General features: G+C 47.2%; 1 protein-coding gene across 3 annotated transcripts; it reads right to left on the bottom strand.

The window, feature by feature from the left end:
- Window positions 1-44: 44 nt before the first annotated feature.
- On the bottom strand, window positions 45-14,126 carry SNF8 (SNF8 subunit of ESCRT-II). 3 transcript variants are annotated; one of them, XM_016931506.2, is made up of 8 exons: window positions 13,964-14,126; window positions 13,207-13,257; window positions 10,202-10,340; window positions 6,689-6,793; window positions 5,845-5,917; window positions 2,879-3,020; window positions 1,319-1,393; window positions 45-289 (listed from the first exon to the last, which is right to left on the bottom strand). In XM_016931506.2, exons 1-8 carry the CDS (start codon window positions 14,015-14,017, stop codon window positions 152-154), a joined length of 777 nt encoding a protein of 258 aa, XP_016786995.2. In that variant the 5' UTR covers window positions 14,018-14,126; the 3' UTR covers window positions 45-151. The 3 variants fall into 3 exon arrangements, with proteins under 3 accessions (XP_016786995.2, XP_016786996.1, XP_054527192.1); XM_016931507.4 differs by having other exon boundaries at window positions 6,524-6,793; window positions 13,964-14,107; XM_054671217.2 differs by lacking the exons at window positions 13,207-13,257; window positions 13,964-14,126 and adding an exon at window positions 11,667-12,260.

The raw sequence follows: 14,126 nt of genomic DNA, 5'->3' as shown, positions 1-14,126 counted from the left end.
GTGAAGGCACTTTTCAAAAATAAAAGAATGAGGGAAGAAAGAAAAACTTGGAACTTTTTTTCTATTTTTTTTATAAACAAAATTGCCCAGGTTTATTTGCCACCTCCTCCTCCTCCTCCCTGCCTGCTGCTGTGTGCCCTTCCACACGCAGTCAGGGGAGGGCTTCTCTGGCCTCCTCAGCTGTAATCTCCTGGGAGTAGAGGTCAGTGAAGAGAGCTGGCAGCCAGTAGTGGGCCTCCCCTGGGGCCTGTAAGTCCAGCCACGCCAACCCTTCCTTCAGCAGGTGTTCCTGGAGGGAAAAGGGAAGAAGAGCAGTTTGAGAACAGGGAGGTTCCATAGACAAAGGGTAGGTAAGCAACCCCCACACCTATTTTGGCTTCAGTGAGGTTTTCAAACTAAATCTACTAAGTGCCTTCAAACCTTTACACAACCAACTAAATGAGCTGTTTGGCCTTGGCCTTTGCCTGAATTTGAAAAATGCTACGAAGTCATTTAACTTGTGCTGCTGGGGAAGAGGGGTAAAGCCTAGCATAGTGGGATATAGTGGAAAGAACACATAGCTACAGAAATATTTGCTGTATGGCCTTCAGCAAATCACTGCCTCCATTTTCCCAGAAACTGTTAAACAGAGATCAGTGTTTAGCTACCTTTGAATTAAGTTATTCCGGGTAGCAAATATGATTGACCATACTTATGCAAGAATAGACTCAGTTCCTAGAGCTGGAAATATGCTCAAAATGGGTTGTTTCTGTCCAGTATCATTAGGTAAATAATTATGTTATCCCCATTTTACAGATGAAAGGTTTAGACAGTTGAATTGTTTGGATAAGGAAAAAAGGTACTGAAGCCGGAGTTCTTACATTCTTACATTGCTCCCTCTTCACATCATTCATTCTTCAGTACGATGAAATTTGTATATATAAAGCTAGAGTATATACTATGCAATATAATGCTTAGTGGATAATTAGATATGTAATTAACAACTTCACTGTACTAACAGTGTTACTTCGAGTACAAACTACATTAATCTCCTGACCAGCAACTCCAGGCTCAGCATGTTCAGGAGAGAGAGTGTCAGTTCCCCAAGTAGCAGGGGCAGCCTGGTATTGTGTGCACGCCAGAGTTAGGAACCTGCCTTCCTAGTTCTACCTTTTTGGTGTCATCTTCAGAGAAGTGCTGGGCTTCCTTCTAGCATGGCAGCAGTAGCCTTCAAGGCAGAAGGCCAGCAAAGCAATGCTGAAGTTCCTGCATTTGTGGAACCCACATCCTCCCAACTGGGGCCTGCCTGTCTTTTCTGGACTGTTCCAAAGTTGCATACCAGCACTTGCCGCGCTCGCTCGGTCTCCCATTTAAGACTGGCTTTGATCTCACTGACAGTCACGTAGCCATTCTTCTGAAGGAAGGAGGAATGGGGATTGAATCAGTTAAGAGTGCACCTTCCCTTAGAACCCAGGATCTGCCCAGGAACAAGAGACTTACCCAGACAGGAGGAAAAGCTGTCAAGCATGAGAGAACACAGAAAATGTTTAAAGGTTCCAGCGGGGAGAGAGAGAAGTGACTTTCAGCATGACAGAGGTAGGTTGGTGGGTTCAATCCTAAAAGTGGGGTCCCGGCCGGGCACGGCGGCTCATGCCTGTAATCCTAGCACTTTTTGGGAGGCCGAGGTGGGTGGATCACCTGAGGTCAGGAGTTCGAGACCAGCCTGGCCAACATGGTGAAACCCCATCTCTACTAAAAATACAAAAATTAGCCAGGCATGGTGGCACACGCCTGTAATCCCAGCTACTCGGGAGGCTGAGGCAGAAGAATCACTGGAACCCGGGAGATGGAGGCTGCAGTGAGCCGGAGATTGCACCACTGCACACCAGCCTGGGTGACAGAGCGAGACTCCATCTCAAAAAACAAAAAAGTGGGGTCCCTTGTACTAACATACTGAGTTAGACTTCTGCAGAGCACTCTAGAGCATGACAAGGAAAGATTCTGGACAATTGATGGGAAGAAATGATGATAATCATAAACTGCTAATAATCTCCATTATTTAAATATTCAGCCCTTGCCCTGCCTCATTCTGCTCATCCTCCAATACAGAAAAGCCCCTACCTTATTTAGTTCTATTTTACGTTATAAAGGAAACTGGGCCAGGTGCGGTGGCTCACCCCTGTAATCCCAGCACTTTGAGAGGCTAAGGTGGGTGGATCACCTGAGGTCGGGAGTTCAAGACCAAACTCAGGCCTGGCCAACATGGAGAAACCCCATCTCTACTAAAAATACAAAATTAGCTGGGCGTGGTGGCACACACCTGTAATCCCAGCTACTCGGGAGGCTGAGGCAGGAGAATCACTTGAACCCGGGAGGCCGACATTGTAGTGAGCTGAGATCACGCCATTGCACTCTGGCCTAGGCAACGAGTGAAACTCCATCTCAAAAATAAAACTGAACACATCTATCCTAAATACCTGATGGGGATTTGGGGGAAGATGGCATATGCTTAAGGCATGATGAGGGATGGGGGCATGGCAAACAAGATTTTTTAAAATCTGTTTTTGAAGAATCCATAAAGTAGTTTCAAAAGACATCAAAGAGTCTGGCTACCCAAAGAAATCTAGTTAGTTGTCTGCATGTCTGTCTACCTGACTAGACTGTAAGCTCCTTGAGAGCAGGAATTTTATCATCTTTATATGCCCCACAGCCTGGCCCAGTGCTTTGCACTGTAGCTGCTCAATAAATGTCTGCTGAACAAGCACAGGCCTGAGTAGTTCATCCACTGGATAGTCTCAGCAAAAGACCTGCATAATGGGGAGCACGAGCTGAGAACTGCTCCAGACTTGCATCACAGACTGTCCCTTGCACACACACACACTCGAAGGTGCACCAGTACCTCTGCCAGCTGTAGCACCACGGTGTGATCCATATTGAGCTCAGCTGGAACAGACTGAATGAGGTAAGTGCCGCCCACAGGGATGATGCCGAAGCCAGTGCCAAGTGCCTTTAGTTTCTTGATGGCTCTGATCAGGTCATCTCTGAGGTAAGGAAGAGTTGCTTAACGACCCTTGGCAGAATCAGACCTAACAACACAGTTTCAGCTCTGCCCTGGGCAGGATACTGACAGAAAATTTAGAAGACTGCACAACTGCCAGGCGCAATGGCTCATACCCATAATCCCAACACTTTTGGGATGCCCACATTGAGAAGACTGCTTGAGCCCAGGGGTTAGAGACCAGCCTGGGCAACATAGCAAGACCTTGTCTTTACTAAAAATAAAAAATTAGGGCATGGTGGCAATCGCCTATAATCCTTGGGAGGCTGAGGCAGGAGGATCACTTGAGCCCAGGAGTTCAAGGCTGCAGTGAGCTGTGATTGTGCACCACTGTACTCCAGCCTGGGTGACAGAGCGAGACCCTGCCTCTAAAATAATAAAAGGCTGCACAACACTCAACTACGTCAGTAAAAAGACAGGGTCAAGGAGCAATAAGTGATGCTTGGACAATCATGGGAGATACACAGGAGTCAGGCTCTCTGCTCAGCAAACCACTCATTCCAACATCCAGACAGAGGTCAAAGATACACCTGCAGATGCCCATCAGGAAATGTGAATGAGTGAGCTGAAGAGGCAATGGGGGTAGTGTCACCTGTGGCAAACTAGAGAATGCTTATCTATTTTAAAGGGGGCAACCCAGCTGGTTATTATTGCCAAGTGGCAATTCAAACCCAATACTGCCAAGTTTTCTGATTCTAATTGAAATCAGAGAAAAAGAAAACCTATAAAACAGTGTGTAGATCACATATCCAGCCCACATACAGAGTTTAAAACCTCTGCCATAGCTCAAAAAATGTTATCACCCAAACAGCCAGGGAAAGGGCACTTTTAGGTAGATTGGAATGCATTCTCCAACCCCCAAGAATAGCAAACTGAAATGCTTCAAATGCTCACCCTGTCTTCATGAAATCTGCAATGAGTATGGCTAGTAATCTTTTGTTATCACTTTCCTTTTTTTTTTTTTTTAAGAGATGAGGTCTTGGCTGGGCGCGGTGGCTCACGCCTGTAATCCCAGCATTTTGGGAGGCCGAGAGTTCGAGACCAGCCTAGCCAACATGGTGAAACCCCATCTCCACTAAAAATACAAGAACTAGCAGGGCGCCAGTGGCAGTTACCTGTAATCCCAGCTACTCAGGAGGCTGAGGCAGAAGAATCATTTGAACCCAGGAGGCGGAGGTTGCAGTGAGCCGAGATTGTACCACTGCGCTCCAGCCTGGACAACAGAGCAAGAGTCCATTTCAAAAAACAAACAACAAAAAAAGTAGAGGTGACGTCTTGCTCTGTGTCCCAGGCTGGAGTGCAGTGGTGCAATCATAGCTCACTGCAGCCTAGAATAATGAGTGCATGCCTCAACACCCAACTAATTTTATTTTTTGTAGAGACAAGGTCTCACTACACTGCCCAGACTGGTCTCGAACTCCTGTCCTCAAGCGATCCTCCCACCTCAGCCCCCCAAAGGGCTAGGATTACAGGTGTAAGCTATTGCACCCAGCCTCGTTACTTTTCTTTGAATATTCAAGGTCTTCAAGATCTCATAGTAGGCTGACTCTGGAAGTTACATCAAAAACAGCCTTTTATCTTTTCTCAAACTGGACTCGCACATAGAGGCTGGAGAACTAGATCAATTTATATTCCATCATCTCACTACCACCTCCTTCCCCAGCCTTTCTAGGCACCTACACTAGTCTCCTTGGCCTCAAATAATCTCAAGACTATATACAGCCCTGGCCAGCCGTGGTGTCTCACACCTGTAATCCCAGCACTTTGGGAAGCTGAGGCGGGCAGATCACTTGAGGCCAGGAGTTCAAAACCAGCCTGGCCAACAAGGTGAAACCCCATCACTACTAAAAATACAAAAATTAGCCAGGCGGCCAGGCGCAGTGGCTCACACCTGTAATCCCAGCACTTTGGGAGGCTGAGGTGGGTGGATCACGAGGTCAGGAGATCGAGACCATCCTGGCTAACACAGTGAAACCCCGTCTCTACTAAAAATACAAAAAATTAGCCGGGTGTAGTGGCAGGCGCCTGTAGTCCCAGCTACTCGGGAGGCTGAGGCAGCAGAATGGCGTGAACCCAGGAGGCAGAGCTTGCAGTGAGCAGAGATCACGCCACTGCACTCCAGCCTGGGCGACAGAGTGAGACTCTGTCTCAAAAAAAAAAAAAAAAATTAGCCGGGCATGGTGGTGCACACCTGTAATCCCAGTTACTGGGGAGACTGTGGCACGAGAATTGCTTGAACCCAGAAGGCAGAGGTTGCAGTGAGCTAAGATCGGGTCACTGCACTCCAGCCTGGGTGACAGCAAGACTCTTTCTCAAAGAAAAAAAAGGCTATAGCCCCAAGTTTGTTAAAAAATAATACATGAAAAAATGCTTAGAAGGAACTACATTAAAATATATAGCAGTTGTAATCTCTTAATTGAGAAATAATGGTTTTTGTTTCCTTTTTTAAATCTATATTTTCTGTTTTCTAAAAATAGCCAGCCATACTGGCCCATGCCTATAATCCCAACTACTTGGGAGGCTGAGGTGGGAGGATTACTTGAGCCCAAGAGTTTGAGGCTGCAGTAAGCAATGATCTTGGTAGCAGTAAGCTGTCATCGTGCCACTGTACTCCAGCCTGGGCAAAAGTGAGACCCTATCTCTTATTTTTTGTTTGTTTCGTTTTTTGTTTTTTTTTTTTCCTGTATGATATGGAGATCATACAGATTTCTAAGCTAGCCTAGACATGAGGAATAGGGAGAAAAGAGTTCCATCTGAATTTTAAAGACCTCTTTCTGTACTCCAAGGGATTGGAAGACAAGACCTACTGACTGACATCCTGGGCGAACTTGCCCCTTCCCTTCAACACCTGTTGATGTAGTTCCTCCAAAGTTATCAGACCTATTGGAGACAGGGAACAGAAATCAGAAAAAGAGATTACCCACTTTAAATAAGTTGACAGTCATTACAATTCCAGTGGCCTACAAGTAGCAAATAACATTCTAGTTCCTAATTTTTTTTAACACTCTCCTTATGAAATAACTGACCATAATATGAGAAATGGATTCTGAGACCTTGCTAGGCCTGTCAACAGAGAGCTATGAAAATCTAAAAACAAAAGCAGTATCATCTTTGAAAAACTATAAATGTCCTCTTGACGTCAAGGCCGTGTCTATAGTTGATGATGATTTGTAAATGGTTTTGAGTTTTCTTTCTGTAACTTCAATCCACACCATTTAACGTGCTTACTAAGAAAGATAGCATCACCAGATGACAAATTTTAAGGTCACATTTTAGGGAACACAGACTCAGTTGGCATTCCCATACGTCGGAGAGACAGTGCAGGACTATAGTTACTAATGAGAAAATCACTCCAGACACATCAGACATCAGGGGAAAAGGCCTACTTCCTACCTCCCTACTATTTTCTGTACTGACTAGGGACTAGACCTTCCTGGCCAAAGATCTTTGGAGAACAGAGACAATCGTTCAGGTAATTCTATTTACCCTTGGCCATGGAGACTTGCCATGGATTCAACTGCATGAAACAGCTAAGATGTCTCTCAAGTCCTTAGAGGCCTGTAGACTGCAGGATGGAAACGATAATCTTTTACGGTTTTCTCCCTCTCAGAGAAGTCCAGAGTCCAGTTCACAGGACCTAGCCACCCTCACCTCCATTCCGATGCTTCAGCGCCAGGCACACTTCGATAATTTGGACACCTAGTTCGTAATAGAAGTCCCCCACGCCCAGCATCTCAGACCAAAATCCTTTTCCAGCTACAAGACAGAAAAACAAAATCTCGGTTATTGATTAATTTACATCCCTTCTTTTCTTTCAAACCTGCATTAAAACATCTATCATATGGGAAGTCTTCCCTGCATGGCATGAAGTTCTTCTGCTCCATCTGCTACTCAGGAAACAATCGGACTCACGGTAACTCCTGCTGAAGAACAGGGTCAGACGGTTCCAGAGGGCAGGCAATCTAAAAGTCATTTCTGGCCGGGGGCAGTGGCTCACGCCTGTAATTCCAACACTTTGGGACACCGAGCTGGGTGGATCGCTCGAGACCAAGAGTTCAAGACCAGCCTGGCCAACATGGCAAAACCCCATCTCTACTACTAATAAAAAAACATTAGCCAGGAGTGGTGGCGTGTGCCTGTAATCCCAGCTACTTGGGAGGCTGAGGCAGGAGAATTGCTGGAACCCAGGAGGCAGAAGTTGCAGTGAGCCAAGATCGCGCCACCATACTCCAGCCTGGGCAACAAGAGCACAACTCTCTCAAAAAAAAAAAAAAAAAATACAGCCGGGGACAGTGGGTCATGCCTGTAATTCCAGCACTTTGGGAAGCCAAAGCTGGTGGATCACAAGGTCAAGAGATCGAGACCATCCTGGCCAATACGGTGAAACCCCGTCTCTACTAAAAATACAAAAACTAGCCGGGCGTGGTGGCGCGTGCCTGTAATCTCAGCTACTCAGGAGACTGAGGCAAGAGAATCGCTTGAACCCGGGAGGCAGAGGTCGCAGTGAGCTGGGATTACGCCACTGCACTCCAGCCTGGCAACAGAGTGAGACTCCGTTTCAAAAATAAAAATAAAAATAAAATAAATAAATAAATAAAAATTTAAAAAATAAAACAAAAGTCATTTCTATTTGGCTAATTCTGGCTCAGGATACTGAAAAAACGAGTTTCCATTCACAAAGCATACAGTGAAATATAATGGGAAATATGGTCTAGACAAGACTAAGAGAAAGAATATGCAGACTCAGCATTCAAAAATCCACTGAATGTTCTGTGAGTTACCAGGAGTGTAGAAATAAAAAATAAATAAATAAACAATCCACTGACGACAATATTCTATTCAGTGAAAAATGCAGGTTGGGCGCAGTGGCTCACACCTGTAATCCCAGCACTTTGGGAGGCAGAGGCAGGCGGATCACCTGAGGTCAGGAGTTCGAGACCAGCCTGACCAACATGGAGACACCCCGTCTCTACTAAAAATACAAAATTAGCCAGGCATGGTGGTGGGCACCTGTAATCCCAGCTACTTGGGAGGCTGAGGCAGGAGAATTGCTTGAACCTGGATGGCGAAGGTTGCAGTGACCCAAGATCACGCCATTGCACTCCAGCCTGGGAATCAAGAGCAAAACTCCATCTCAAAAAAAAAAAAAAAAAAAGAAAAAGATGTAGGTTGTAGAGCAGTAGTAATTATATTATAATCCCATATATGTTTACAAAGTTGGGGCCAGGCCAGGAGCAGTGGCTCATGCCTGTAATCCCAGCACTTTGGGAGGTTGAGAGGGGCAGATCACGAGGTCAGGAGATCAAGACCATCCTGGCTAACATGCTGAAACCCTGTCTCTACTAATCATACAAAAAATTAGCCGGGCATGGTGGCACATGCCTATAGTCCCAGCTAGCTACTCAGGAGGCTGAGGCAGGAGAATCACTTGAACCCAGGAGAAAGAGGTTGCAGTGAGCCAAGAGTGTCACGCCACAGTACTCCAGCATGGGCAACAGAGCGAGACTCTGTCTCAAAAAAAAAAAACACTGGGGCCAGGCACGGTGACTCACGCCTCTAGTCCCAGCTCCACTCGGGAGGTTGAGGCAGGAAAGTAACTTGAGCCCTGGAGTTGAAGGCTGCAGTGGGCTGATTGCACCAATGCACTCCAGCCTAGGTGACAGAAACCTCAACACTAAAAAATAATAAACTAGTAATTTCTTTCTTTTTTTTGGGGGGGGGGGGGGATGGAGTCTCGCTCTGTTGCCTGGGCTGGAGTGCAGGGGCACGACCTTGGCTCACTGCAACCTTCACCTCCCGGGTTCAAGTGATTTTCCTGCTTCAGCCTCCCGAGTAGCTGGGATTACAGGCATGTGCCACCATACCTGGCTAATTTTTTGTATTTTTAGTAGAGACAGGGTTTCACCGTGTTAGCCAGGATGGCCTCATCTCCTGACCTTATGATCTGCCCGCCTCAGCCTCACAAAGTGCTGGGATTACAGGCGTGAGCCACCGCGCCCGGCGAATAATTTTTTTTAAAGTTTATAAGTATGAGGAAGGGCTCAGTGCAGTGGCTCACACCTGTAATCCCAGCACTTTGGAAGGCCAAGAAAGGCCGATCACTTGATCCCAAGAGTTGAAGACCAAACTGGGCAACATGGTGAAACCTCCTCTCTACAAAAAATACAAAAATTAGCCAGATTTGGTGGTGCAGGCCTGTAATCCCAGCTACTTGGGAGGCTGAAGCACAAGAATTGCTTCAACCTGGGAGGCAGAGGTTGCAGTGAGCCAAGATGGCACCACTGCACTCCAGCGTGGGTGACAGAGCAAGACTGTCTCAAAAAAAAAAAAAAATTTTTTTTTTTAAACAAGGTCTCACTGCAGCCTCAACTTCCCAGTCTCAAGCAATCCTCCCACCTTAGGCTCCCAAGTAGCTGGACAATAGACACATGCCACCACACCTGGCAAATTTTTATACTTTTTGTAGAGATGGAGTCTCGCCATGTTGCCCAGGCTGATCTTTAACTCCTGGATTCAAGTGATCTGCCTGCCTTGGCCTTGCAAAGTGCTGGGATTACAGGCATGAGCCATTGCACCTGGCCAAAATTAAATATTTTTTAATAAAGAGGGAAAATGCCATAAAAAATTCTACTGTAGATCATTCAAGGAATGATCACAGACACTGGCTACTCAGCCTATAGTCGGTCTATCTTCCATATCAGACTGGGAACTAGCCATCCTGCTAGGTACTCCCTAAAGACGACACCCTTGGCCAGGCGCAGTGGCTCACGCAGGTAATCCCAGCACTTTGGGAGGCCGAGGCAGGCGGATCACGAGGTCAGGATATCAAGACCATCCTGGCTAACATGGTGAAACCCCATCTCTACTAAAAACACAAAAAATTAGCTGGGCGTGGTCGCGGGCGCCTGTATTCCCAGCTACTCGGGAGACTGAGGCAGGAGAATGGCGTGAACCCGGGAGGCAGAGCTTGCAGTGAGCCAAGATTGTGCCACTGCACTCCAGCCTGGGCGACAGAGCAAAACTCCATCTCAAAAAGACAACACCCTCTGGGTCTTCCTGCAGGCCTTTCTAGCGGATGCCCCAACAGTGGTAACAACAACTATGTGAGCTTCTGTTCCTCAGGTACTCTATAAGAATGCTGGACCCCTACAGACAACTTCTTACAGGCCAGCGGATCCACGCCAATGGTTGCACACATGTCCTGGAACTGCACACGGAACTCAGGATTCTTCCGGATCTCCTGCTTGTGTTTGCTGGCAAATTCCTCCAGGTTGGTCTTGAACATGTCCAACTGCTTTGACATCTGTTGGATGGACAGGGAGTGGTGAAGGGCAGCCCAGCCAAATGATAATCAGATGCCAAAAACAGGTCCCCAGCCCTGTGGCAGGGCAAAGGCTGAAATAACCAGTCTCCCTCAGCCTACCATTATGCTGTTTACCATCTCTCTTTTTATCCCTGCCTCTCCTTCACAGTTCTGTTGTCAGCAGAAATGGGATGCCGTACTGTTTTCTCACTTCCAAAATATACAATTTTTCATGTATTCCTCTTCTAAAATCAGCATGCATTTAATAATCAAGGTGCACATATATACAACCAAATATATGCACAAAAAAAGAAAAAGGTGTATATATAATGTGGTATTCCTTTTCTTTTTCCCAGAAAAACTTATTAATTTGAAGATGTACCTAATAATTCATCATATCTTAGAAATGAGGGAATGCAGTGTTCACCCATTAGAAAATCTTTACCCCCCCTGCCGACAGAAAGGCTGGACGGGAAAAAATGAAGCGTCACATGAATCTGTTTATAACCTTTGAGTCTGGCCAGGAATGGTGGCTCACATCTGTAATCCCACAACGGATCACTTGAGCCCAGGAGCTCAAGATTAGCTGGGGCAACATAGCAAGACTGTCTCAATCAATCAATATATTTTTTTAAAATTTTTTTGAGACAGAATCTTGCTTTGTCGCCCAGGCTGGAGTGCACTGGCACAATCTCAGCTCACTGCAACCTTCGCCTCCCAGTTCAAGTGATTCTCTTGTCTCAGCCTCCCGACTAGTGGGGACGACAGGCACGCACCACCACACCTGGCTAATTTTTGTATTTTTAGTGGAGACAGGGTTTCATCATGTGGGCCAGACTGGTCTCGAATTCCTGACCTCAAACAGTCCATCTGTCTCACCCTCCCAAAGTGCTGGGATTACAGATGTGAGCCACCGCACAGGGCCAATCAATCAATCAACCAATATAAATTTAAAAAACAAACAAAAAACTTTTGAGTCATGAACCTCCCTGGGGATCAACTCCAGATAAAGAAGTGCTCTGGGAGTGTAATTTGCCAGATTGCATTTCATGTTAAATACAGAAGACTTGGGGATTTTCTGACTTTGTATTACCCCTTCTCTTTTCCTAATTAACAAGGACCATCTTCTATCCCACCAAAAATAAGCACTCCTAGCCCAATATTTATTTCTCACATAAAACTGTTAGAAACCTCCACATTCTTAGGCGGAGGTTGCAGTGAGCCAAGATCACACCACTGCACTCCAGCCTGGGCAACAAGAGCGAAACTTGGTCTCAAAAAAAAAAAAAAAACAAAAACAAAGAAACCTCCACATATTTTAATCACCATTTTCAGTTGATTCCGGCATGCCATCTCCCCTGTGAGTGGGAGCTTTTGAAGAGCACAGCCTGGGTTTACTATTTTTCCTCAGCTCACAGCCCCATTTTCCTGCTCAACGGCTTCCTCCACTTCTTCCCCAATCACAATCACTGGGTCAACTCGGAGCACGTACAGAGAAGGGAAGGGCTGGAAAAGAAAACTGCACAGGAGCTGCACCCCCCATCACTCACACACTGTCCTGGTATGTGCCTGGATGTCATGATGGTGGTGTGGGTGCCACAGGTTAGGCAATATTTTCATTTTATTCTGAGGTATTTAAAATGAAAAGCCCCAGAGGACCTAAATCAATAACAGCTCTACCACTTACTACCCATATAACCTTGGATATATTACTTAACACCCCAGTGTCCTCAATTTCTGCCCACCTCGGCCTCCCAAAGTGCTGGGATTACAGGCGTTAGCCACCGCACCCGGCCTTTTTTTTTTTTTTTTGCTTTTTTTTTTGAGATGGAGTCTTCCTCTGTCCCCCAAGGTGGAGTGCAGTGGCATGATCCTGGCTCACTGCAACCTCTGTCTCCTGGGTTCATGCAATTCTCCTACCTCAGCCTCCCCAGTAGCTGGGACTACAGGAGCCCGCCACCACGCCCAGGTAATTTTTGTATTTTTAGTAGAGAGGGGTTTTCGCCATGTTGGCCAGGCTGGTCTCGAACTCTGGACCTCCGGTGATCAGCCTTCCTCAGCTTCCCAAAGTGCTGGGATTACAGGCATATGCCACAGCACCCAGCTCTCAATTTTAAACTCAGAATACGGCCGGGCGCGGTGGCTCACGCCTGTAGTCCCAGCACTCTGGGAGGCCGAGGCGGGTGGATCACCTGAGGCCAGGAGTTTGAGAACCAGCCTGGCCAATATGGCAAAACCCTACCTCTACAAAAAAAATACAAAAATTAGGGCCCGGCACAGTGGCTCACGCCTTTAATTCCAGCACTTTGGGAAGCCAAGGTGGGCGGATCACGAGGTCAAGAATTTGAGACCAGTCTGACCAACATGGAGAAACCCCGTCTCTACTAAAAATACAAAAATTACCCAGGCGTGGTGGCGCATGTCTGTAGTTCTAGCTACTCGGGAGGCTGAGGTTGGAGAATAACTTGAACCCAGGAAACGGAGGCTGCAGTGAGCCGAGATCGTGCCACTGTACTCCAGTCTGGGCAACAGAGCAAGACTCCCTCAAAAAACAAACAAACAAACAAACAAACACCTCAGAATAATAGGGTTCCTTCCTTATGGGACTGTAATGAGGATTAAACAAGACAGTCTATGTAAAAAAAATAGACAAATGCCTGGGACGTTACAAGCATGTAATCACATCAAAGATGTTAGCCATTATTGTTATTAGCAAGTCACCTAAAAGATCTCAGCGGCTCAGAAATCAAAATTTGCCAAACACCCTATTTCTAGTTCAGTCTACACAATCAAGTTCGTATCCAAGGTGTCTTGGCCAGACCTGGTTAGGTCTCCCTCCCTGCCTGGGGCCCCCCAACCGACTTACCTGAGCTAGCTGGTCCTCAGCCAAGACCGTCCCTCGCTCCTTATACTTGGCCTGTCAGACAAAGAGACCAGCATAAGTTAAGAGAGTGGGCGCTGGAGGCCAGGCGCGGTGGCTCACGCCTGTAATCCCAGCACTTTGGGAGGCCGAGGCGGGCGGATCACGAGGTCAGGAGATCGAGACCATCCTGGCTAACACAGTGAAACCCCGTCTCTACTAAAAATACAAAAAAATAGCCGGGCGTGGTGGTGGGCGCCTGTAATCCCAGCTACTCAGGAGGCTGAGGCAGGAGAATGGCGTGAACCCTGGAGGTGGAGGTTGCAGTGAGCCGAGATCGCGCCACTGCACTCCAACCTGGGCGACAGAGTGAGACTCTGTCTCAAAAAACAAAACAAAACAAAAAAACACAGAGTGGGCGCTGGGGTCCCCCATTTGTGCTGCCACAGCTTTGGGATGAAAAGAAGAGGGTCTCTCTAAATTGTTTTCTTAGGGAGAAGGATAGGGTGAAGGAGTAGAATCGACGACTGTAGATTTGTGAGTAGAATCCCATTTGTAGTTAAACTTGGGTAAGTGGGAGAAAGGGCTGGGCATCTGGGAACGCTGCCAATCCACCGGAAGCTGGAGAAATTCTGTGTCCCGGGGCCGAGAAGCCAGTCTCAGATTCTGTTGGGAGGTGATTAACGGGTAGGACACTGCTCCGGGACAATTCAGTCTCGCAAGGGTCAGGGGCAGGTTGTGGGTCGGCCTTCTTCCTGCTCACCTCTGCAAGTTTCTTCTTGGCGATGGCGCCAGCTCCCACCCCGCGGCGGTGCATCCCCACCCTGGGCCCGCGGGCCGCCCAGCTGCCGGGACCCCGGGTCTCCACGTCCCGGACTCCGCCGCAGGCTCCCCAAGGCGGAAGCCCGAGCCGCGCGTCATCTGCA

This window comes from Pan troglodytes, chromosome 19 (genome assembly GCF_028858775.2).
Source record: "Pan troglodytes isolate AG18354 chromosome 19, NHGRI_mPanTro3-v2.0_pri, whole genome shotgun sequence".
Lineage (NCBI taxonomy): Eukaryota > Metazoa > Chordata > Mammalia > Primates > Hominidae > Pan > Pan troglodytes.
The sequence above is the reverse complement of the archived record's forward strand: the minus strand, read 5'-3'. Positions and strand labels throughout refer to the sequence as shown.